Source organism: Chanodichthys erythropterus, chromosome 19 (genome assembly GCF_024489055.1).
Source record: "Chanodichthys erythropterus isolate Z2021 chromosome 19, ASM2448905v1, whole genome shotgun sequence".
Taxonomy (NCBI): Eukaryota; Metazoa; Chordata; class Actinopteri; order Cypriniformes; family Xenocyprididae; genus Chanodichthys; species Chanodichthys erythropterus.
In genome coordinates this window covers 26,236,737-26,262,727 of record NC_090239.1, presented here as the reverse complement: position 1 = coordinate 26,262,727, position 25,991 = coordinate 26,236,737, and the positions used below count along the sequence as shown (strand labels likewise).

Here is a 25,991-nt window from a genome sequence, read left to right as displayed (position 1 = left end):
AAGAGTGCCCGGCAAGATCTCAACACTCTAAGGGTGAGCTTCTCACAGTGCACGCAGACAGCTCCCTCGAGAGCTGCCTGCGCGTGCTCAACCCCCAGGCAAACTACACACATATCGTGAGTGTCCCCGTCAGGAATAAATCGAGTGCAGGGAGACGCACACTTCCTGAACTGTTTGCCTTCTGCCATTATTTATATATATATCGTGTCTTTTTTTTTTTTGTGTGTGTATATGTACAGTGTTGTGGAACTCTTGTCCTCAGACAAAGAGACGACAAACAAACACTAAATAAGACGCACAGACAGCGGTAACAATATACACAAGTGTTGCTGAAACTCTTGTCCTCAGACAAAGAGTGAAATCAGGGATGATAATAAGACAGACAAACACTAAATAAGACACACGGGATAACATGGAGCGCTTGCTGAAGATAGCAGAAGCTAGTGTTCTCTGCAGCCGGGCATGCTTTATAGTTTCCTGGTCCGTGACGTCACCCGTCTCTGACGTCTCGTTACACGATTGGTTGGATACAGGAGTGCTTCAATGACGATATCACGCAGAAGGTTCCCAATGCGTTTCACGCAGCGTCGATAGTTCCCACGAAAGGGAACCATAAATTAGGCATAATTACATGAAACTAACCCTAAACCAAACCCTAATCCTACCCTAACCCAATTAAGTACATGTGCTTAATTAATATTACTCAGTGTATAATGTTGATGAATGATGAATATGCAATTACTCTATTTTGTTTAAAGATTTTTTTTTTTTCTTTGTTGTAGCTTTATGTAACCCAGTTAGTGATGATGCATAAAAAAACGTATTGAAATGATGGAATGTAGAACAGAAAACTATGTATAAGAATGATATTAATTGCTATTAATTATAAATGCTATACTTAACCATGTTGCAGTAATTTGTATATGGCTGTTTTACTTACAGTATATGTTTATGTTAAAAATAAATATTAAACTGTAGTGTACAGTAAAAAATTATATTAAAGTAACTAAAAGTAGATAACATTTATGTATTAGATACAAGGAAAGGTAACACTTTACTTGAAGGGGTGTGCATAAGACTGACATGACACCTTCATAATTATGACATGACACGTGTCATGAAGGAGGTTTTATGCATGTTTATGACACCTGTCATTAAGTGTCTTTTGCTCAATTTTGTCATTTTTAATGCAAAGATGACATTGTTTGAGATGTCCGAGTTATGACAACTTGACATAAACCAACACATCATAACCTGTCAGTGTCTTTGTCATGACAACTTGACATTATTTAGCTTTATGGGTTAACATTGCATTAAACTGTCATGTGGTTGGTTTTGACATATTTATGACACTTATAATAGTGTCATGAATATGTATCTTGACCTCAAGTACAGTGGTACAAATTGAACTTGTCATTAAAATGTCATTAAGTGACAATACTCTGACAAATAATTTTATAATAGTGTCATTAATATTTTTCATTTCATTTTTAAGTTTCCTCCAACAGAAGGTCAGATAATAGACCATTTCAAACTTCTTAAAAAAATGACACTGTTATAAAATAATGGTAACACTTTATTTTAGGGTCTTTTAACTAGTTGCTTATTACTATTAGCATGCATATTACTAGAATATTGACTATTTATTAATAATTATTAAGCATTTATTAATGCCTTATTATGCATGACCTTATTCTAGATTCTTAATCCTACCCAATACCTAAACTTAACAATTAACTATATTTAGAAGCAGTAAATTAGGAGTTTTTTGACAGAAAAGTCATAGTTAATAGTTTATATATGTGTTTCCTATACTGAAGTGCTACCAAAATAATGTAATGTAATGTTAATGTTAAAAACCAAAGTAGTTTAAGTTTGATACTTACTTTGCTATGTCATGTTTATGACAGGTTATGTTGTCTTGGTAATGTCAAGTTGTCATGACAAAGACACTGACAGGTTATGATGTATTGGTTTATGTCAAGTTGTCGTAACAAAGACATCTCACACAATGTCATCTTTGCATTAAAAATGACATAATTGAGTGAATGACACTTAATGACAGTTGTCATAGACATGCATAAAACCTCCTTCATATTCATGACACGTGTCATGTCATGATTATGAAGGTGTCATGTCAGTCTTATGCACACCCCTTCAAGTAAAGTGTTACCCAAGGAAATTGTAATGCTGTAGATAAGGCATATTTTACAGACGAAATGGAGACGGACACAGAGGAGAAGAGCCAAAAGGAGAGCTAACAGGAGAAAATGCAGGCTACATCAGAAACACCTTAAAAGGATTGTGGAAGACTGGGCAGCTCTCCAACTGATGACAACAGATGAGAATTGAACATCAGCAGTGAATTGTTTGAGTATAAAAGACTGATGAGAAGACTGGCCAGGCAGATACTGATTGAGCAGTGTCTCTCGACACGAGAAACCCAGCTAATTACATTACATTAATTGCAAATAACTGTCTACCGGTATTTTTTATTACTAAACCCTTGAGCACGAACAGACCACAGAGAAGTCTTCTGAGCAAATTGTAATTAATGTTTGAATGCTTATGATTTATGTCAGATTTGACTTACTCTACCTAACCTGAGAATAATAAATAATAAGGTTAAAGGTGTTTAGTTAAAATTTATACGCCATAAAACAATAATTACACAGTAATAGGGACACATTTAAATAAAGTGTAACCAAATAATGAGACAAAAAAAGTATAATGGTTAATGCCATTTTTTTTTTTTGCTTTCCTTGACAATAAGTGCCATATATATATATATATATATAATATATAGCAAAAATACCTGCTAAGCAAAATAAACAATATCTTTATATTAAGCAGAAGGCAATAAAACATTTTCAAAATACACCCAGAGTAAATCCGTATTATAAAAAATCTGAAGAAACCCAATAATAAAAAAAAATCTCAAAAACCATGTGCATGTGAGGAAAAGAGTTTATACTCGGTCATTAGAAGTGATATGTACCAGAGTTACATTCAGTTTTGTCATTCTTAAGTTGACTTAGTTTCCCTGCGTCTGACCATTGTGTTCACTTGTTGCCTAATTAATTACTTAAAGGTGCCCTCGAATGAAAAATTGAATTTATCTTGGCATGGTTAAATATGGAAATGACATACAGTGAGTTTCAAACTCCATTGTTTCCTCCTTCTTATGTAAATCTCATTTGTTTAAAAGACTTCCGGAAAACACTCGGATCTCAACATAACACCGACTGTTACGTAACAGTCGGGGGCTCCGCCCCAATATTTGCATAATGCCAGCCCCTGTTCGACGCATTAGACAAGGAAAGGCAGTATTAACATCTGGATCTGTGCACAGACGAGGTAAGCAAGCGAGAACAACAGCGAAAAATGGCAGATGGAGCAATAATAACTGACATGATCCATGATCCAACTGACATATCATGATATTTTTAGTGATATTTGTAAATTGTCTTTCTAAATGTTTCATTAGCATGTTGCTATCGTTTCTTACTCTATTCACGGAGACAAGAGCCGTTGCTATTTTCATTTTTAGACATGTGCAGTCTGTATAATGCATAAACACAACTTCATTCTTTATAAATCTCTCCAACAGTGTGTAATGTTAGCTTTAGCCACAGAGCATAGCCTCAAACTCACACAGAATCAAACGTAACTGTCTAAATAAATACTTTACTCACATAATTCGAAGCATGCATACAGCATGCATGACGAACATCTTGTAAAGATCCATTTGAGGGTTATATTAGCTGTGTGAACTTTGTTTATGCGATGAATATAGAGTCCAGAGCTCGTGTGGCAGAGGTAGCGCATCTCTTAAAGGGGCCACGCTGAAAAAATCTGTGCATAGTTAATGATGCCCCAAAATAGGCAGTTAAAAAAATTAATTAAAAAGAATCTATGGGGTATTTTGAGCTGAAACTTCACAGACACATTCAGGGGACACCTAGGACTTATATTACATCTTGTAAAAAAAACAATCTAGGGCACCTTTAAGAATGACAAAACTGAACGTAACTCTGACAATATGAAATAAGCTCAAAATTTGACCACTTTTTATTCTCATAAATTGTTCTAAATCAGTCTGAAATATTTTGCTACAATGAAGCGTTAAATATATTCATGTTTCATTCTCAAGCCCACAAAACACAATCAGTACAAGTATATCTTATAACTGTTTGAATGCACATTATTGTGTCATGTTTGGCTCTCCTCCTGCATCCCCCTGCGCCTCCAGCAGTATCTGCTTGTACTGGCTTTTGAAGAACCCAGCCTTGTAAAGAGAGAAAATATGCAGTAATATGCTGTAAGCATTAAAAAATATAGATTGTGTAGCAAAAAGGTGAAAGTGTCAGGGACTACTGAAACTAATTTTATAATGGCCGAATACCTTATAGAAGGCTGCTGTGAGGACAGCCAGTCCTCCTATCACTCCTCCAATGATCTCTTTGGTCAGGTTCGGCTCCTCATACACCTCCACTTGAGTGTTAATCTACATACACACACATGAATACAATATAACCTCTGACAATCCGCCCTCACATATTAACATAACATCATTAAGGCCTGAAACATGTTTCAGTTTAAAAAAAATGTTTAAAGTTTACATTTTAAAATGTTATTTCAATGTAAAGTTTTTTATTACATTTGATTTGATTTACATTTTTTTTTAACATAGGCTATTTGGTTAATTTGTGAAGAAAATGCATTACCTGGAGAGACGGTGCGGTGTGTTGAGAATCAGAGGAAAAGAAAATATATTTGCTCTTGTCATAATCCAGAGACACTGAACTGACCAACTCAAACATAACAGCTCTGAGTCCAGTCTAAAAGAGACACAGAATATGACAATAAGAAATGATCAAACAACTATGCATATATATGGTCTGTGATCTGAATTAGCTTTAAAAGTCAGATACCTGCTCAATCCATCCAGAGCTCACATTGCCAGATATATAATAGAGTTTCCATTCATTCTTTATGAGGTTGACGTCACAGCTGAACACGGTACACACCGCCACAGAGCAATTCTGACACACACACACATCCAGAAAGACAGAGCAATGTGGTCAATGCACAAAGAAGGTGAAACATGATATTTTATGGATTTGTTTTAGTTAGATCAGGGAATGAAACTCAATTACCACCACATGATCCTTTTTAATTACTTCCACAAAATCGGTTACAATCGGCCGCTCATCCCTCTGTTTCACACAGTCTGGAATCTAAAAAGCACATAATTTACTGTTTGTTTGTTTTGTTTTTTTATTTGGAAAATGTGAATCAATGACATTGATGGTCTTTTCCTAACACATTCATATATACTAACCAGAAAGTTTTTGTCAGTCCAGATGGCTTTAACTCCCAGAATCACTGGTACTCTGATAAAAACTTTGAAAGTTAATTCTCTAAAATCATTTTCAACCTGAAAGAGAGAAGGACATTAAAATTCCATTTTTGCCATGAAAAGACATTTATATAGAGAATAAGACAGTGAAATTCAGTTTTGGATTAGATAATGTGTATATAATTATTTTTTATGTTCATGGAATTGTGTGAATTTCACTTCAGTACCTTTAGGATCTGTTTGACTGGTTTATCAGAATCATTTTTCTGTGCAGTAAAATGAATGTGGAGGCTTGAATCTTCATGTCTTATTTAAAATAAAGGGAAAATATGTCAGTTATTAAAATCTTTTGTGTGTGTGTGTTTGTGTAAAGCTTGAAATGAAGAAATTAAAGTTATTTATAAATGCATCGTTATATAACAATTGCCAAATAAAATAAACATTTTGGAATCCTTTAAAACAAGCAAATAAAGACATTTTGAATTTCTTTACTGTAGGACAGCCATTAATTCCTCAAGTTGCCTAATGGGATTTTGTCATCTTCACACTTGAAACATGCCAAATTATGCAGACATAATGTTTGGTGAGGCTGTTACAAGGACATTATGAAAACATGCAAAAACAAAAGAAACAAACAAAATATTAATAACTGATCATGTTCTAGTTAATGTATGCTTTAGTTTTAACTATAGTTTGTCTTTTTTGGCAAATAAATACCTTAAACATGTTTGGTAACCTTATTTTACAGAGTCCTTGTCACACATTTTACATAGTTACTATAGTAATACTACATACTACAAACTACAATATACTATACTACAAACCCTATTCCTGCACCTAACCCTATTGTAAGTACATGTTTATTAGTATTAATCAGTACATAACTGTATAATTAAACAATAACAAGGACACCTTAAAATAAAGTGTAACCCCATGTTTAGTGTTTTGCTCTTCCCTTATATTTAAAATATTATAAAAAAAATAATATTAATATTTAACACTGCAACTGGTTTTGCTTCAGAACCCCAGATTTTTACACTGACCATCAAGTGGAAATAATGTTTATTGTCAATTCTTGGTGCTGAAGCAAAACCAGTTGAGAATGACTGTTGAAAAACAAGAGCACTAACCTTATTAAGGCAATGCTAATGGCATATTTGACACCAATGCTCTTCTGTCTGAATAACTGACTGGTTTGAGAGTGTTGTTCATTCCCACTGTAAGTGATGAAGTGTTTTGGTTAGTAGTTGCATTTTCAGCTATCAGTTTCTCACATATGAGCAATTTCTTAACAGCTCATGGTTAAGCGATGTATCTGTACACATTGAGTGCACTCAAACATCTCACAGTAAATATGTAATACCTGTTGATCTGAGCGGTGAATGTCACACTTTGATCAAAGGTGCTTGCTTTATTGATGCTGTATGTAATAAGAAACACAGCCTAGAAGTGGACACAGAGGAAACAATGAGTGCTTGAACAGAAAAACTCACAGGACAGTTGAAAAAGTGAGCTCACCTGAGCGTTGCCCTTGAGGATGGGTTTACTGATGTGGCAGGTGGTTTCTCCAAATGAACCTTTTTGCTCACTGTCCGGAGATTCACACTCCACTCTGCCCTGCTCATACAGAAAATCATGTGTAAATACTCATTCAATAATAAACTCATAACAAATTCAATGACAATAAACATTCCAATTGCCTAAAAAATGCCTTTCAGAAAAACTGTATTTGATTTGTGGACAAATTGTGAGTCTCTTCAATACAATCATCCTGGTGTCACCTGTTTAGATGTGATTCTCCTGTAGGAAAGTCCAAAGGGGTATTTGAGGGTGAAGAGAGTGTTGTATGAGTTTTCTCCTCTGTTCTCTACAAACACTGTCACGTTGATCTCCTGCATTATCCCAACCTCTATGTTTGAAGATCTGAATCACAGAAACCAAAGAGAGATTCTCACAGTATAAGGATGATTCCATAACTTGTCATTGTTAATCTCCATTATTACGCTCTTTCCATGTATTCATGTGTGTAGATCTTTAATGTAATACATAAAAACTAATCATAAATATTTGCTCACCCAGAGAAATTGAAATCCATCCTGAGGTCATCAACACAAATATCATCATGTCCACAGTTTATCTCAAAATCCAGCTGTGGAATGAGGTGAGATATTTAGATATACAGTACATTCTTAAATCATAACTGTATTCCACTAGATATGTAATAATATCTTTAGACAAAAAAAAAATAAAAAAAATAAAAAAAAGATCCAAGTAAATTAAAATAATACTATGATTTATGAGCGCTTTTTGTTTTGGTTTTTTTTGTGATAGTTGGCCCTTGTTGTCAAATATTACTATTTTGTAATAGTTGCGTGAGTCCCTCGGTTGTCCTTAGTGTGAAAAAATGGATCTCAAAATCAGTCACAGCTGAAAAGGTTTCAATTATGCAAAATTTGCATGATAACCAAAGAATTTGCAGGATCTGGAGGATTTTTATGAAGAAGAGTGAGCAGTTTAACTGTTCAGGACAAACAAGGGACTCATGAATAACTATTTAAAAAAAAAAAAGAAAGCAGTCACGGTCATATAGGTAACGACACACAGTATCAATCAGGCATATGTAAACTTTTGAATGAGGTAATTTTTCTAAATTCAGCTATTATTTTGTCTTTTGGACTACATGTAAACATCGTAAATATCTTATTCAGGGCAGAGTTTCCCAAAAGCATTGTAAGCCTAAGATCGTATAGCTCCATTGCCACCAATGATCTCTACGATCAACTTATGATGCTTTTGGGAAAAGCAGCCCGCAGGACAGTAGTAAATAAAAAATAACATGTATTTTTTAATGATCCCATTGATTATGTTAAAATAATTAACACTTTTCAAGGTGAAGATGAACTTTTGACCACAACCGTACACATTTTAAAACAAACATTGTTTTGCTTTCTCTTACACTGTGGTCTGTGGTGGTCTTTATCTCTGGCAGCAGTATTGGCTTTATGTTTTGCATTGATCTAGATGGTAGACCGTCAAAAGTGAACATCAGCTGATTGGACACTGGGTTCAGAGCATCTTCTGAGAAAGCCTGAGTGGGCAAGAATAGATAAATGACAATAATTTAAAGTAAAATCAAGATTTTCAGTTCCCTTTCAGTCGGTCACGTTCGACGTACGTCAGTAGTGACCGACGAATTGGGATATCGCTTAGAGAGCCCTATCATCTTCGTGTAAACTAAAACAAGCCAATGGAATTGGCGTGCGATATTTGCATAATGCGCACCGCCCCCGACAGGTGTATATAAATAGGAAGCAGATGCAATCGCACTCTGTCTTTCGCTTCGGAGCCATTCACTGGTGTCCTATTTAGAAGACTCCTTTCTTCGTGTGTTTTTCTTACTAAAACACTGCCTCAGAAGAGGATCTGCAGCGAGCTTTGGTGCTGGTGAAGAGGGCACGTGCAGCGAGGTCGCGAGTGTCTGAGGAGCCGAGCTATAAGCTCTAAACTGCTGTTTTCACAGCAACACAAAAAAGAGTGTGTGTGAGGCAGCGATTTGGGCCGGTTCCTCGGTGTGTCAGGGAGTGGTGTACCTGACACATCGCGTCGCTCCCTGGGTGCTTCAGCACGAGTGAGTTGACTTCCCCTTCTAAAAGAGCTTTACAGACGAACCCTGACAGTATGTCATTTCGTCTGTGCGTTAATGGGTGCGGTCGTTCCCTGGTCCCTGCTGATGGGCACAATCGCTGCATCTCGTGTTTGGGCGTTCAGCACGCTGAAGCAGCGTTTGTGGATGGTTCATGTTCCCATTGCGGGAACATGACCATCGCGGTGCTGAGGTCGAGGCTCTCCTTCCTGAAGTCTCAGGAAGCGGGAGTCCCCTCTCCTATGCCGCGTACGACCGTTTTTTCCGGCCCCGGGAACCGGAATGACGGTACGGCGCTGTATAGGGAGGGCGACCTGAGGATAACGGTCAGGGCTCCCCCGTCGAGCGGAAACGCTCCGCGGGCCCCTGCCCCCTCATCAGCACCGCAACCCATCCTGCCGCCGTTGGTTTCCGCTGGGCCCTCTTCGGACTGTCCAGCCGTTACCTTTGGTGCGCCGGCGGAGGATCAGATGTCGATCGCTGCGTCGGAAGGCGAGTTTGAGTGTTCGGGGGAGGAAGATCCGGACGCGCTGCCTCCCTCCGGGACGGCAGTGTTGCCCGAATCGGATCCCAAACTCTCGGCTGTGCTCTCCCGGGCCGCCTTGTGTGTCGGGCTCGAGTGGAACCCTCCACCCTGTCCCGGCCCATCGCGGCTGGATGATTGGTATTTGGGGGCGGGTCGCGTTGGCCAGCCCCAGCGTCCCGCCCCAATGCCTTTCTTCCCGGAGGTGCACGATGAGGTGACCAGGTCTTGGCAGACACCGTATAGTGTTCGTTCGAGGCCTGGCCCCCCGTCCGCCTTCACCTCCCTGGACGGCGGGGCAGCCAGGGGGTACGCGAGGATCCCGCCAGTCGAGCGGTCTGTTGCGATGCAACTGTGTCCAACGGCCGCTGGCTGGCGTGGTGAGCCGCGACTCCCGTCCCGGGCCTGTAAATTCTCAGCCGGTCTGACTGAGAAAGCTTACAGTTCCTGTGGGCAGGCTGCCTCTGCCCTGCATGCGATGGCGCTTTTGCAGGTCTACCAGGCAAAAGCGCTGTCGGAAATGCCCCAGGAAGGTCCTGACCAACAGCTGCTGGGGGAGCTGCGCGCTGCCACCGACCTCGCCCTCCGAGCGACGAAGGTGACAGCACGCGCTGTTGGTCATGCGATGTCTACCTTGGTAGTCCAGCAACGCCATCTCTGGCTGACCCTGGCGGACATGCGGGATGCCGACAAGCAGAGGTTCCTAAAATCCCCCGTGTCCCCGGTCGGCCTATTCGGCGACGCGGTGGAGAGCTTCGCCCATCAGTTCTCCGCTGCACAGAAGCAGGCTGAGGCTATCAGTCACGTTATGCCACGGCGGTCCGCTGCTGCCTCCACCCAGCCACCCGTGGCTCAGCCTCAGCCCGCTCGTCGCCGAGGGCGCCCGCCTGCATCGTCCTCCGCCCCTGCTAAGACGGCAAAGCAGCAGCCTACACCAGCCAGACAGCAGGGTGCCGGTCGCGGGCGTGGTGCCCAGCCCGTCTCCGCTAAGCCCGGTGGTAAGCGTAAGAGCAAAACACGGCACTGAGACGGGCAACCTGGAGGGGAAGGATCTTGCTCTTCGGGAGAGTTTTCCACCATCTCTCCCACCCCCGGAGGAGGGCCGGGGGGAATTTGTGTTTGTCTGTCTACCGCAGCTGGCTCTCCGGAGTCCAGCGGTACCCACTTTTTCACAAAAAGAGCAGTTTCCTCAAACTCCAGGTCACAACAAGGGGTGTCTGTCAGTGTGCCAGGCTCCGCCTCGCCGCTGACAGCTCCCCCCCCATTCGCCAGCAGGTGGCAGTGTGATGGTGCAGACCGCGTCCCGCGCGCGGTCTCCCATGCACACTGCTGCCTCGCAGAGTCTGACCCCACTCCGGGCCGCCCCCAAGCCGTCCGGGTCGGGTCCCTCTCTGCCTTGCTGCCCCACCCCCGGTGCGTCTGTGGTGCCTTTGGTCCTGCTGGCTCAGTGTCTGGAAGCGTGGAGCACGCTCCCCAGCCTGTCCAGTTGGCTCATTCGTACTATCAGACTCGGCTATGCGATTCAGTTCTCCCGGCGTCCCCCGGTCTTCAGGGCTGTCCACTTCACTCCGGTGTCGTTGGACAGTGCTCCTGTTCTCCGGGTGGAGATTGCTGTCCTCCTGGCGAAGGGTACAATCAAGCCGGTCCCTCCAGCCGATATGAAGGGTCAGCCGGGTCCCGAGATGGGCGTGGCAGTGCGGCACGCTCCGTGTCCCCGTGACACCGAGCTGCCGTCGCACCCTTATCCGGTGGTTGGACCCTTCGTTTCTGTGGGCCGGAGTACCCCTCGAACGAGTGTCCAGGCATGCTGTGGTCTCCACAGATGTCTCTGCCACGGGATGGGGGGCCACGTACAACGGGCATGCAGTGACAGGTCTTTGGACGGGGCCTCAGCTGCATTGGCATACCAATTGCCTCGAGTTGCTAGCGGTTCGTCTTGTGCTGGCCCGCTTCAAGGAGCTGTTGTCAGGCAAGCACGTTCTAGTCCGCTCACTAAGCATTGCGGCCGTTGCGTACACCTACCGTCAAGGTGGTCTACGCTTCCGTCGCATGTTGCAACTCGCCCGCCATCTCTTGTTGTGGAGTCAGAAGGATCTGAGGTCCCTTCGGGCCACTCGTGTCTCAGGTGTGCTCAACCGTGCAGCCGACGAGCTGTCACGGCAGCATCTACTTGCGGGCGAGTGGCGGCTCCACCCCCAGGCGGTCCAGCTGATTTGGCAGCGGTTCGGCGAGGCCCAGGTAGTCCTGCTTGCCTCCCCGGAAACTGCCCTCCGCCAGTGGTTTTATTCCCTGACCGGCGGCACGCTCGGCACGGATGCCCTGGCACACAGCTGGCCCCCGGGTCTGCGCAAACATGCGCTTCCCCCAGTGAGCCTTCTCGCACTATTCATGTGCAAGGTCAGGGAGGACGGGGAGCAGGTTCTGTTAGTGGCTCCGTACTGGCCCACTCGGACCTGATTCTCAGACCTCATTCTCCTCGTGACAGCACCTCCCTGGCCGATTCCTCTGAGGAAGGACACCCTGACTCAGAGACGGGGCACCCTGTGGCACCCGCCTCCCGATCTGTGGAACCTCCACGTGTGGTCCCTGGACGGGATGCGGAGGTTCTGAGTGATCTCCCGCAAGCGGTCGTAGACACCATCACTTCCGCTAGAGCTCCTTCTACTAGGAATCTCTACGCGCCGAAGTGGAACCTGTTCGTCGAATGGTGCGCCTCTCGCCGAGAGGACCCCCGATTATGTTCGGTCGGATCCGTGCTTTCCTTTCTGCAAGATGGGTTGGAGCGAAGGCTGTCTCCCTCCACCCTCAAGGTGTATGTTGCCGCCATTGCCGCACATCACCATGCAGTTGAGGGTAAGTCCCTGGGGAAACACGATCTGATCGTCAGATTCCTGAGGGGGGCCAGGAGACTGAATCCTCCTCGCCCTTCCTCCGTACCCTCTTGGGATTTGACCCTGGTTCTCACAGCTCTCCGGGGTCATCCCTTCGAACCTTTGCAATCAGTCGACCTGAAACTAATGTCTCTTAAGACGGTTCTTCTGGTTGCATTGGCTTCCCTGAAGAGGGTAGGGGATCTGCATGCATTTTCGGTCGACGAAACGTGCCTAGAATTCGGGCCCGGTGCTTCTCACGTCATCCTGAGACCCCGGCCTGGATACGTGCCCAAGGTTCCTACCACTCCCTTCAGAGATCAGGTAGTGAACCTGCAAGCGCTGCCCTCGGAGGAGGCAGACCCAGCCCTAGCTTTGCTCTGTCCCGTCCGCGCTCTGCGCGTTTACGTGGACAGAACGCGAAGCTTTAGGACCTCAGATCAGCTCTTCATCTGTTACGGAGGCCAGCAGAAGGGAAAGGCTGTCTCCAAGCAGAGGATGGCCCACTGGATAGTGGATGCCATCGCCTTGGCGTATGAATCCCAGGGCGTGCCTTGCCCGCTCGGGTTGAGAGCCCACTCCACCAGAGGGGTGGCCTCTTCCTGGGCGCTGGCTCATGGCGCCTCGCTGACAGATATCTGTAGAGCTGCGGGCTGGGCGACACCTAACACGTTCGCTAGGTTTTATAGCCTACGTGTAGAGCCGGTATCCTCGCGTGTACTCGCATCCACTAGTCGGTAGACGTGTTGTACCCACTCTAAGTGTCGGCTTGCAATGCCATTCCCGCCTCTGGCCGGATACGTGCATACTTTCACTCCAGTCGCGTTCCCCGCTTGGCGAACCCTGTCGAGTTCCTCCGCCTCCCCTTCGGCTCGGACATTGCGGAGTGTCTGATGCCAGGCCTACATCCGTCGCTGACGCTGTCTGTTGGCTGGGGCCCATATGTCGTGACCCCTCTACGTGAGCGGTCCCATATGTGTATTTTCCACGGTTTAAAACTCCCTACGGGCCGAGTCCGTGTCTTTCCCTTAGCAGAGCCAGCTCTGCTGTCACCTGTCAGATGAGTCTCCCCCTAACCAGGTGGAGCCATCCCAGGGACTCCATATGCGTACTGCCCCCCGGGCCAGTCCATATGTGTATTCCCACGTAAACTCCTCCCCCATCGGGTAGGTAGTGGTCTCCGCAGCGTCCCTTCGGGTTCGCTTTCCCAGTGTGTCTAGTTTACTTAGTGGGTAGTGGTAGACAGCAGTAGACTCTCTCGGTGTAAGCTCGCCCCCTTCACCGCCAGCCGGTGCTATGGGCGGCTGAGCTTGCGCTGGGCACTGGAAGGGGTTTCGTAACTGTGGCGCTTTAGTTGGGATCCCAATTCGTTGGTCACTACTGACGTACGTCGAACGTGACCGACTGAAAGGGAACGTCTCGGTTACGTATGTAACCCTCGTTCCCTGAAGGAGGGAACGGAGACGTACGTCCCGTCGCCACAGTTTCTGTACCCTCGCTGTAGTGCGGACACCAGTTGTCTCCTCAGCGAAAAACAGAGTGCGATTGCATCTGCTTCCTATTTATATACACCTGTCGGGGGCGGTGCGCATTATGCAAATATCGCACGCCAATTCCATTGGCTTGTTTTAGTTTACACGAAGATGATAGGGCTCTCTAAGCGATATCCCAATTCGTCGGTCACTACTGACGTACGTCTCCGTTCCCTCCTTCAGGGAACGAGGGTTACATACGTAACCGAGACGTTTATATTGCTACATTGTTGCATCTTAGAAGGTACAAGATTTAATTATTCCCACTGAGATTTCATTCTTACAGCTAGAATAACTGACTCATATATACAAAAGATTGAGATAAGAAAAAAGTATTGTCACAAAGTGATTCAGACTTACGTCTATAAAGAAACGATGACTTCCACAAGTTTCTGCATTCAATCCAATCTTCAGCACATTACTGAGGAGCCGGTTTTCGGGTGAGAAGTTTGCTCGATATTTCTGTCGCATGGCATCCAGCATTATGGTGTAATTAATATTTGTGGATAGGTCTAGATAAAGAACATAAAATATTCTAACATATGTACATAGAAGACATTTTTTACATTTCAAATGTTTTTTTTTTTTTTACTGTAGTACTCATAAATCAAAGATAGAATGTTTATATATTTCTAGCATATTTATAAATACATTGGCATTTAAAATTTTGGTAAGGTTTTTTTTTTTTTTTTTAAGAAGTTATTCCTGACTAGCCTACAGCGTTTCAAATTATGGTTTGGGGAACACAACACAAGCTTCAGCTCAATCAAGTGCTGACGGTGAATCCCCATGTGCAGCCTTAACGTCTTGTTTACAGACTTCGTAAATACACAAATGAAATTTTGGGAAATTATTACAAAGCAGTTTGTTTGCAAGCTCGGAATGAAGAATGTTTATAAAACGTTTTTGGCCCCTGGACTAGTGCATCTCTAATTTTAATTATAGTTCAAATCAGATTGGATACCTTTGTTACACCCCTGATCTACAGCTATTTGTACTATAAATTATTTTATTTACTATGGACTACCCAAATTTAACCTCAATAAAGGTTAGCCTGGAATGAATGCAAATTCCCAAGATAAACCTCTGGGATTTTGGAGCACCAACTTGTAACAGTAGGTCAACATAACCATAGCATTCTTTAAAGGGATAGTTCACCCAAAAATGAAAATTTGATGTTTATCTGCCTACCCCCAGTGCATCCAAGATGTAGGTGACATTTTTTCTTCAGTCGATCACTAATGATGATTTTTAACTGCAACCGCTCCTGTCTGTCAGTCAAATAATAGCAGTGGATGGGAACTTCATCTATAAGAGTGAATAAACCTTGCTTAGACAAATCCAAATGAAACCTTATATAAATACTTTTCGGTTTCTCACACAAACCGATCGTTTCGTGTCTTAGGACATTAAGGTGTCGTCACGAGCCGCAGGGTTTCATTTGGATTTGTCTAAGCAAGGTTTATTCACTCTTATAGATGAAGTTCCCATCCACTGCTATTATTTGACTGACAGACAGCAGCGGTTGCAGTTAAAAATCATCATTTGTGATCGACTGAAGAAAAAAAGTCACCTACATCTTGGATGCCCTGGGGGTAAGCAGATAAACATCACATTTTCATTTTTGGGTGAACTATCCCTTTAATTGATTCCCTGTCTTATTCTGCCCTCTATGCTGCTAACCCTGCCCAATAAATACTTTTAATGTTGGTAAACACTCGTTATGGAAGTTATTTCCACTTTTAGAACATTATTTTCACTTTTATTGAAAATAAATGCCTTTCTGATATGTGATGTGAAAATAGAGAAGATCGAGCGAATTCTGCAAAAGGCGGATTCGAAACCGCGGCGATCGCAATAAAAACTAGAATTGCAAACCAACACGTTATTGCTGCGTTGGAAAGTGCACATCTTCTATTAAAGTTGATATTCAGTAAAGAGTTATGTCGTAATAATGACTTAATATGTCGAAATAACGAGATACGTTTTTGTTTTTTTTCCCTCCCCAAAAAAATACAGAAAATATAAAATAAACTACTATTACAATTTTAAATAATTATTTTGTATTTAAATATATGAGTGCTAATTCTCTCTCAGAGAGAAAGAGAGAGAAACAAGCTTTTAACGCTATAGTTTGTGCTACCAGAGCCATCAAAGGGAATTTGAAAAATAAGGCTGTTTGATGTCATTGAAAAAACTAGCTAAACACTGCAAAATTTGCACACTTCAACATTAATTACAACATTCAAGAATATTTCTATTTTTTTTATAAACCTCTTATGCGGTGTCTGTATGGACGCATGGTGAAACACACTTTCATGGTGTTTTCCAGTGACTGGTCTGTTTCACTGGTTGGTATTTTGGTTGGGTTGTAAGTTACTTTGGTTTCCAAGAGCATGATGGGTCTGGACCTGAATGATCCACATATAACACATATGATTGATTATAGCTGAAACTGTATTTGTATAGATTTTAGTTCTTTAAAACAGAAAACAGACCTGAGAAGCAGAACTGCTCCCTTGGACCCAACAGCAATGTCAGGAAGGCCATCTTGACTCTGGTCTAGAGAAGACTGACTCAATGAAATCCCAAAGAACCGCAAACCTGATCGCACAGATGATCCAACAATCCTCTGTTTTATTCAAGGAGGAAGGAAACAGATAACAAAAATATTAGAATGAGTCCATGAAGTGAGTCAAGGAAAGGTAATGAAAGAAAGGTGAACCACGAGGGTGAAAAAAATATATGACAGAATCATTTTTCTCATGTGAACTTTCCATTTAAACTGCTATTAACCAAATCTTTTTCACCTGTGAGTATTTTGAATTGATCTCTCCATCTCTCCCATTGAAGATGTAGATGCTGCCCTGTCCATCCTCCTCTAAAGGAGCTCCAACCAGCACATCCATGAAACCATCACCATCCAGATCTGCTGGACTGGCCAGAGAAGAGCCAAACCGACCCCTCTGACCTGCCATGCCCACCAGTGTATCCGAAAAAGTGAAGTTTGACTGTGAAGATATAACAGAGAGAGGATAAACAGGGTTAAACATATGGAAAGGTATATTTATTCAATCTTTTCTGATGAAATGTTAATTTTAAATGACCTTTAATTGAAATCACTGACCTGAGGTGTGAAGATGTAAACAAACACTTTGCCCTCCCGGTCAGACTCAGTGTATGTTGGTGCCGATACCAAAAGTAGGTCTGTATTGGAGTCCTTGTTCAAATCCACCGCACACACCTCAGCTCCAAAATATGAGCCAATCTGAGGCTGAGAAAAGATGAAGGGAAGCAATATACATTCATGGCCAAAAGTTTTGACACTGACATGAATTTTGTGCTTTGCAAAGTTTGCTGCTTCAGTTGTTGCGATTCACATTGTTTGTGCTAGTTAATCTAATCTTGTCTTTTTTTTTTTGGCCCTGGAACAAAACTCTCAGTTAACATCATTTCACTAATCACATTATCACCACATGGTGATATCTGCATCTGTGAGGCCAAGACTTTGGGACAACGGCCTAGTGTCAAGAAGGGCTACAAAGAAGCCAATTGTTCTCCAAGAAAAACATAAAGTACAGACTGAAATTCTGTTATTATTCTGTTATTGAGTTATTTTCTCTGATGAAACCCCCTTGTGACTGTTTGGGACTTCTGGAAAATCAACTGTCCAGAGATGAAAAGGTGAACGCTACCATGAATCCCATGTCGTGCCAACAGTGAAGCATCCTGAGACAATCCATGTGTGAGGTTACTTTTCATCACAATTCTGCCCAAAAGACTGCCTAGAATAACTAATGGAATCAAAACGTTCTGCAAAAGCAACTTCTGCTGAAGCTGCTGATGGGGGCAGTTGTAGAGGTTATGAAGAAGAAGGGTCAACACTGTGAATACTGACTCTTTGCATATATTGAATGTTTTTGCTTTAAAACATGAAATTCTTATCATTGTTTTCCAGTATAGCAAGTGAAAAAATAATCTGCAAATACTGAAACAGCAAACTTTGCGAAACACAAAGTTTATGTCACTGTCAATACTTTTGGCCATAGCTGTAGTTTACTATATATCTATTTTGATCTCTTTTACTTTCATTCGTTTATACATTAATGTGTGAAGTCCTAATGTTTTACACAAATTTGAGTGTTACAACCTTAGGAGGATCCAGTTGTTTTACATCACTTCGATCAATTCTTGAAACAGTTACTTGTCCCTTATGCTTGTGTCTTGGTGCTCCCATGACTGCATACTTTGCTCCTGACATTGTTGCTATTGCCAAGGAATAACCTGTGAAGAAAATAGACTTGAAAATATTATGATGTATTTTGACTGATTAATACTGATTTACACAATCGAAGAGATCTCACCTAAATAACTGTCATGCTCAGTTCCAGCTTGAAAGACCGTTGAATTATCATTTGGTTTGTACAGCTGATATCCACCCTTCCACTGGAAAGCTCCCACTGCAGTCATTATCATATCTGTCTGGATGCAGATAATATTATAATGTTCAATTTCTAGATAAGTTTACAAGCATACAAAATCCACAGTGTTTTTCATTGAGCTTTGAAAAAAAAGCCAACATCATGTTTATGGTAGCAAATAATGTAAAAAAAACAAAAAACACTTTGGTGTCAAATAAGTTAAATACATAGAATTACATTTGATGTTAATGCTGCACTAAACCCGTCCTGTGCAAACTCCATTTGAGATGAATCTCCAGAGGTCTGGGTTCCTAGCAAATAAAAGAAGCAACAACATCGTTAATTATTATTAGTAGTATTATTAGTATGAATCAATCAAATGAACAAAGTAACTGTACTAACATGACAGTTGATAACTCTAAAATGTAAACATTCTGTCAGTCATTCTGAAAACATACCTTCAATGGCGATAATGTTCTCTTTGAGTTTTTCACGAATGCTTTTTAGAGCATCAAAATCGGTTACTTGAAACGCATAATTATTGGAGGGTAAAGATGCAATAGTTGCCAGCTCCCTTCTTGCTCTGTCACTATTAAAAGCATTGCCAACCTAAGAAAAATTCAATAATTATATTCAATAATTTATAAATGTAATGATTTTTTTTTATTTTTTTTTTTTTACTTTAAGTAAGTGGATATTTCAAAAAAAAAAAAAAAAAAAATTCAGCCATCATTTACTCTCCCTCATTTCAGTTCAAACTTGTATGGCTTTCTTTCTTCAAATGAATGCAAAGAAAGATGTTTTGAAGAATGTTTCTGCTGTCAAGACAACAATGGACACCATTGATTTTCATTTTAAAAACACTTCAGAAGAAAGAAAAAAAGTCAGGTTTGGAATGACACAAGGGTGAGTAAGTGATGACAGAATTGTCATAATAGGGGAAACAGTAATTATAATGCAAAATATCAGATCTTGTGTTTGTTCACTGAAAACATCAAATCTTTTCGGAGACAAATCACACCAAGAAAAGTTGTGTGTTGATTTTGCTTAGGCATCTAGATCTGAATCAGTATAAATGAAACCAGTTTTTGCAAAACTAAGTCGTTTTAATCTAGCAGAGGAAAAATATGAGTAGAAATCAAATCTTACCCCAATAGCATATCGTATTATATTTTTATCTTGAGCTTGTTGAACAGCTGCAGTCAAATCATTTGGATCAGTTGATTCACCATCCGTAATAACAACCAAAATTGTACTGGCTGATGGTCTTGCACCTCCACTACTGACGAATAACTCATTCCTGTTAATACAAAATGTTACAAAATATTTAATCAATACTATTATAATTATGGGATATGTATAGAAGACATTTCTTATTAAGTAATAATTGCTTGTCTTTGGAACCTTGTTCAAATTATGAAGCAGGTAAAACTTTATTTTAGGGTATTTTAACTAGCTGCTTATTAACATGCATATTACTAGTATATTGGTTGTTTATAAGTACTTATTAAGCACATATTAATGTGTTATTCTGCACAACCTTATTCTACATTCTTAATCATACCCAATACCTATAATTAACAACTACCTTACTACCTATTATTAAGCAGTAAATTAGGAGTTTATTAGTTTATGTGTGTACCCTATACTAAAGTTTTACCATGAAGCACTGAAAAACATTTACACACACATACACACAAAAATGAAAGAAAAAAAGACTCAAAGCAGTATGTGTATCCATTCATTAATCATAGTTTAAAGAATTCCAATGAAATCAGCAGACATGTCTCACACAAGATGTCTTATAGCTGCTGCGGTGTAGGTCCATCCTTTCTGTTGAGATATCCGATTTACTTCATTTTGCCACCACATGGCGTCTTTGACTCGTTGAAACTTGTTATGAATGACACATTGAAAAGAAAACTGTGCAATGGCAAACTGTAAGACAGTCAGATAGATTTAGTAACTCATGCTCTGAGGTTAAAAAAAAAAAAAAACACACATAAGCTATATTATAAAAATGCATTGATTACCTGTGTATCACAGTCTATAAAACTTTTGATCATTTCTATAACAAAATCCTTCATCTTATCAAAATCCACAGAGCTTACACTTCCAGATCCATCCAGTAAAAAAGCAATATCAGTTTGTGATGGGCAATCTGAGGTTAGAGAAATTAATAATTGCATCATATTTTCATTTAATCTGAATAACCATGCCACACAGTATATACAGTATGAATATTTGCTTTGATTTGGTAAACCATATGTACCTCTCAGAGTCTCTGGCACAGGTCTGCTCACAGTATTATCTGGATTGATTTTAAAGCACATTCCATTGTAAGTGGTTATTGCATCACAGTTCTTAGGTATGGTTGGACCACAGACCTGAGAGGAATTAAGATTTTATTTTCAGTGTAATCTGAAAATTAGTGTAAAATTATTTTGGACATCTTTTAGATCAACTGCAAATTGTAGATTCAACTTTAGCAAATTATAATCTAATCACAATTATCTAAATATAGACAAGCACCAATTTTAGCATTTTTTTGCAGTAAAATTTGTAGCATTTTTAGAATATTATAACTTAAGTTCTCTTAGCATTAAGATTTTATATATTTTCATAAAAACAGATTTAAAATATGACACTTACCACTGCTCTTGAAGACTGAGGATCAATAGACATTGAAAGACCAAGGGACATGTTGACCGCCTCATTGGTGACTGGTGAAAAAAAAAAAAAAAAAAAAATAAAAAAAGTTTTTTTTTTTTTTAAGAAATACTAATATGGATCATGAAACTAGTATCTTATATTAAATGCTTGTAAGCATAATTTAAAAACTTAGTACCAGGAATGGGCAGTGGCTTGCAGTTTCCTTCAGTCACAGCACAGCAATATATCTGTCCTTTTTGAGTTTGACTGAGTTGTATTAAAGGATCACTCACAAGCAGACTATGAAAGAAGACAGGAAACATATGAGAACATGTTAAATAATTTGGTTGGTTGATTGGGTGTGCTGTTTGAGTATGATGCATCTGTCACACCCTCTAATAAGAAGGAAAAGGGCTTTAAAATTGGATGCTTCAATATTGACGATTTAATAAGTTAGCCAGCTCTGTGTAACATAGTCCAATGTAGGCAAGTTTGCAGAACCCAGGTGCAATTTCTTGAAACAAAGTGACATAAAATATAATCCAAAACAGGATTGACATAGACTTGACACAAGACAGCATGAACATGAATACACTCACCAAACAATGGGTTACACGAACAATGACAAAGGAACAATGAAACATGAGGGCTATTTATACACAAAACTAATGAGCAAACAAGGGATACCTGTGCACCATCAAACGATGAACCAATGAGAACAGAGCAGAGTATCACATGACGAGACAAACCAATGAGAACATGACACATAAGACAAGAGGCTTGTTTCATGTTCCTGTCACTTCCTTGCCCTCATGTGATCATGGGTGCTTCTCAATATCCCTCCTCATTTCTTCACTCCTCCGTCCTCCATCCTATGACCCGGAAACCGATCGAGCTCAGCCATCTTGAAGGACATCTCAATTTTCTAATTGCACTACGAGGAGGCGAGGACCGAGGAGTGAGGAAGCTTTCTGAGGAGTCACACAGGAGTATCCTTTGCGAAAGTCTTTCTCATCGAGAAACCTGACGCATGTATACATTCTCCTCCCCCTTAATATCTGTCACAATAATTTAAATGTAAGCTTTACTTTTACAGTTTAAATAAACTTTACATCTCACATATTTAAATGGGGTATCTTGCTTTATTAATATTTATTTTAATTTTTTAAATAACCAAACTTTAACAGCATGTGGGTAGATCCCTCGAGCGCAGCTGATGACGATTTGAAGTGATGCTAAAGGGAGCGAGGATATCATTTCACCTGATTCAGTTCCTCCTTCCTCGCATCTCTTCCTTGCGTCTTTCCCTCGCATCCTGAAGGGGTGGAGCTAAGACGGTTCATGCGAGTACAGTTGTTCAATATTAATATTATAAAACGACAAGAATATTTTTGGTGTGCCAAAAAAAAAAAAAGACTTATATAGTGATGGCCGATTTCAAAACACTGCTTCATGAAGCTTCGGAGCGTTATGAATCAGTGTGTCGAATCAGTGGTTCGGAGCACCAAAGTCACGTGATTTCAGCGGTTTGGCGGATCCGAATCATGATTCGACACAAAAGATTCATAACGCTCTGAAGCTTCCTGAAGCAGTGTTTTGAAATCGGCCATCACTAAATAAGTCGTTATTTTGATTTTTTGGCGCACCAAAAATATTCTTTTCGCTTTATAATATTAATATTGAACCACTGTACTCACATGAACTGATTTGAATATGTTTTTAGTACATTAATGGATCTCACTGAGCCATCGGATTTCAACTAAAATATCTTAATTTGTTTTCTGAAGATTACCGAAGGTCTTACGGGTGTGGAACGACATGAGGGTGAGTAATAAATTACATTATTTTCATTTTTGGGTGAACTAACTCTTTAACATGTAAGGGGACCTGTGGAGTATTAAAAAAGAAATGGCTCACTCTAAGGTAATAAAAATAATGGTTCATTATATAAGCTCTTTTTACACCACAAACATAGTTATGTATATTATAGTATATTATTTCTGTCAATAGGTCCTCCTAAAATGTACACATTGCACCTTTAAGGTAAAAATGGGCAACTTTTTTGATACTACTTTTGATTTCAATAGAATCCATGGGTGTCGGTACCATTGTATGTGGGTAGGACAAGGCCTCGTTACACTGTGAATGTATTCATTGTGTCTAACCAAAAGCTTTACTTTGTTTGGTTTCCTCTTAAGTGTAATTGATTTTCATTATGAATATATTAATATGCGAAATGCTGTCATGTGCATTTGAGTTAGTTTTTGCTGTGTTTTTCTCATAGATGCATGTTTGAATGTGGGCAATGTGTGAAAGCAGAAATATGAGACAGAATTAACACATTAACACGGTTTCTTTCATGTCTCATTGGACAGTTGATGGCAGTGTGGTGAGTACTGGTAGTGGTAATGTTGTGCTTTCCAAACAATGCAGGGTTTATTTTTCTCCAAACCAACCCCCCCTGCACCACCACCACCCCCCATTATCAGTGGTTATGTTGCTCTCACCTTGTGTCTTTCTGTATCACCTTATAGCCAAAGGCAACATTTTGACTCTGTGAAGGTGAAGGCGCAGTGAAAGTTTTCCAGGTAACAGGATCAATGTTAAAAGCCATCACCGACTGAGACGCTTAAGTGTTCAGAAGTGATTAAAAAAAAGAATGAATTAGTAAAACTGTAATTTGACAACTGAAACATAAAATTGATATTTCCATTCCTCTTTGCTGATTGGTCAATACAACATTACAACCATGTAAAAATACATTCTATAGTAACAGATGCCAGTTCAGCAGCTGCTGGTCATTTCACTGTGTAGCACCAATAAGGTGATTATGTAATACAGTTTTTTTTTTTTTTTTTTTGCTTTGCTACTATTTTCAAAGACTATATAATAACGCAAGACATGTCACTCATATTGTTTTGAATGGGAGAAAGTGCAACGCGAAGTCCCGCCTTCTAAATAAGAGCCAATTGGCAGATGTAAAGTCATCACGTCACTGCAGTGGCCGTGAGAAGCTCCAGTTTCTATAGAAACAGTCCGAAATGAGGCACAAGAGACGCACATTTAGGACTGCACATGCGCATTAACTTGATTCAAAATTAAAAAATTTGTCACGATTCGAGCATTTGGAAAAAACATTTATGAAACAGTTGTTGTCAGATGTCATTGGTGATTACAAATATGAAATTTAATTGAAAGCTTGGCAAACAGCTTTGGAGAATTTGATGTTTTGGGGTTACCATTATGGTGAAATGCTGAGCTTGTCTTTCGAGCTTGAATTCATATCACTTTAACAATAAAGTAATCACAATGGTAGTGCTCTGGGTAGTGTTTCCCAAAAGCATTGCTAGCCTAAGTTGAACGTAGCTCTATTGGTGGCAATGGTTTTACGATCAACTAAAACTTATTCTGTGGGAAAGGTAATTGTTCTCACTATACCATGAGACTGAATCTGTACTGTAGTTGATCTTTTTAGATGAAGGGTGAGTTACAGTAATGTGGCAGTCTCTACCATAGTAATCTGTTTACAGTATCACAACTTATACTGTATACTATAATGTAAAACGATGCCATATGTCCCCCTTCTTCTGATGCATCTTTGATCAATCTGATGTTATAAAGTTATTGACTGTTTCTTTTCCCTTGTACTTTGTTCTGCTCTGTGTTCACAAATTTCAAATCCCTCTCTCTCTCTCTCACACACACACACATATGCATGCATACGCATCCACACACACCCACCCACCCACCCACATATGTATTGGTATATGTGGTTTATGGGGACTCTCCAAATGCGTAATGGTTTTTATACTGTACAAACTGTATATTCTGTCCCCTACACTAACCCTATCCCTAAACGTGCCCATCACAGAAAACGTTCTGCATTTCTACATTTTATAAAAATATAATTTCATATGATTTATAAGCTATTTTCTTCATGGGGACAAAAAAAAATGTCCAAACAAGGTCTAAAATTACTGGTATTACTATCCTTGTTGGGACATTTGATTCACAACGCAGTGTTGCAGGACCACACACACACACTTTGAAAAGTGTGGTCATCATCTAAGATAAACTGCTTATAATTCATTACATTTGGTTATCCATATCAGAAATTGCAAATGAGTTCTATAGAAACTATGCCTATAGAATCAATATCTATAGAAATCTATGGGTGTATAGGTGAAATGATTAATTGATTAACCATTAATTTCAGTTGGATTAAATAATAAACAAACGTATTAAACTGAACAAAAAGAGATGCAAATCAAAAGTTTGATAGCAATAGAATTATAAAAGTCAGTTGCGTAGTGAAAAGGATACTTTTTGATTATGTGTATTGTACTAAAACAATTGAAAATATGCTGAAATGTCTTTTGATGATCTGTTGTGATATTAGTACTAAGAGTTTTGAAAATTAAAATTTTGAAAACCATTTGCTTGTGAAAATTGCACCAAATCAATTTAAAAAACCTGTAAGATAACATAAAAAAGGTTTTGTAACCATTACAAAAGAAGAAGAAGAAGAAGAAGAAGAAGAGGAAGAAGAAGAAAAGAAAGGAAAAGAAAAAAAAAGGCAGTGCTATAGTCATTGTGACCAAAAAAAAAAAAAAAAAAAAACAGCTTTGGATTTTAACAAATATAAAAAGTATAAAGAGAATGTAAGAAGATTTTACCTGGCTAGATCATGTAACTAGTTCAATTTAAAATATCTTATTGCCACTCACTGCTTACAAAAAAGGGAAACAAAAAGGCTTAAGACTTGCAACACAAGAAGGCTAACAGAGAGGAAATAAACAGCTATTGAGGTAGTGACCGTGTGTTACAAAATAACAAATAAGTAATAAAAGATAGAGAAGAATATAAATTAATATCCTACCACAAAAGATGCATAATCTAATACAGAACTTGTGGTCCATTGTAACCTGTCAAATGTAGATATGGAGGACTTATGAGGTGAGAGAAGAGAAGAGTCCTAGAGGTGGTTC

The 25,991-nt window shown here is 40.2% G+C and overlaps 1 protein-coding gene across 5 annotated transcripts; it reads right to left on the bottom strand.

The window, feature by feature from the left end:
- Window positions 1-2,823: 2,823 nt before the first annotated feature.
- Window positions 2,824-25,991, bottom strand: LOC137007739 (integrin alpha-X-like). Of its 5 annotated transcripts, none has more exons than XM_067369384.1 (30): window positions 25,883-25,991; window positions 23,511-23,631; window positions 21,200-21,303; window positions 21,004-21,074; window positions 20,624-20,738; window positions 20,385-20,512; window positions 20,144-20,289; window positions 19,501-19,651; window positions 18,810-18,960; window positions 18,589-18,662; window positions 18,295-18,412; window positions 18,081-18,214; window positions 17,058-17,204; window positions 16,741-16,941; window positions 16,429-16,562; window positions 16,205-16,341; window positions 14,291-14,442; window positions 8,319-8,450; window positions 7,438-7,511; window positions 7,144-7,285; window positions 6,881-6,979; window positions 6,726-6,805; window positions 6,493-6,579; window positions 5,590-5,668; window positions 5,345-5,440; window positions 5,160-5,240; window positions 4,935-5,045; window positions 4,728-4,841; window positions 4,406-4,507; window positions 2,824-4,288 (listed from the first exon to the last, which is right to left on the bottom strand). In XM_067369384.1, the coding sequence occupies exons 1-30, from the start codon at window positions 25,920-25,922 to the stop codon at window positions 4,205-4,207; spliced, it is 3,405 nt and encodes a 1,134-aa protein (XP_067225485.1). In that variant the 5' UTR covers window positions 25,923-25,991; the 3' UTR covers window positions 2,824-4,204. The 5 variants fall into 5 exon arrangements, 3 of the variants coding, with proteins under 3 accessions (XP_067225485.1, XP_067225486.1, XP_067225487.1); XM_067369385.1 differs by having other exon boundaries at window positions 20,144-20,244; XM_067369386.1 differs by lacking the exon at window positions 23,511-23,631.

Excerpts from the sequence above, each read along its gene's own strand:
- LOC137007739 (XM_067369384.1), bottom strand. The coding sequence starts at position 25,922 with ATGGACCACAAGTTCTGTATTAGATTATGCATCTTTTGTG. Across the intron at positions 19,652-20,143 it reads GCAGCTATAAGACATCTTGT|GAATGAGTTATTCGTCAGTA; the intron begins GTGAGACATGTC and ends TTGTATTAACAG. Across the intron at positions 7,286-7,437 it reads ATGGATTTCAATTTCTCTGG|ATCTTCAAACATAGAGGTTG; the intron begins GTGAGCAAATAT and ends TCTGTGATTCAG.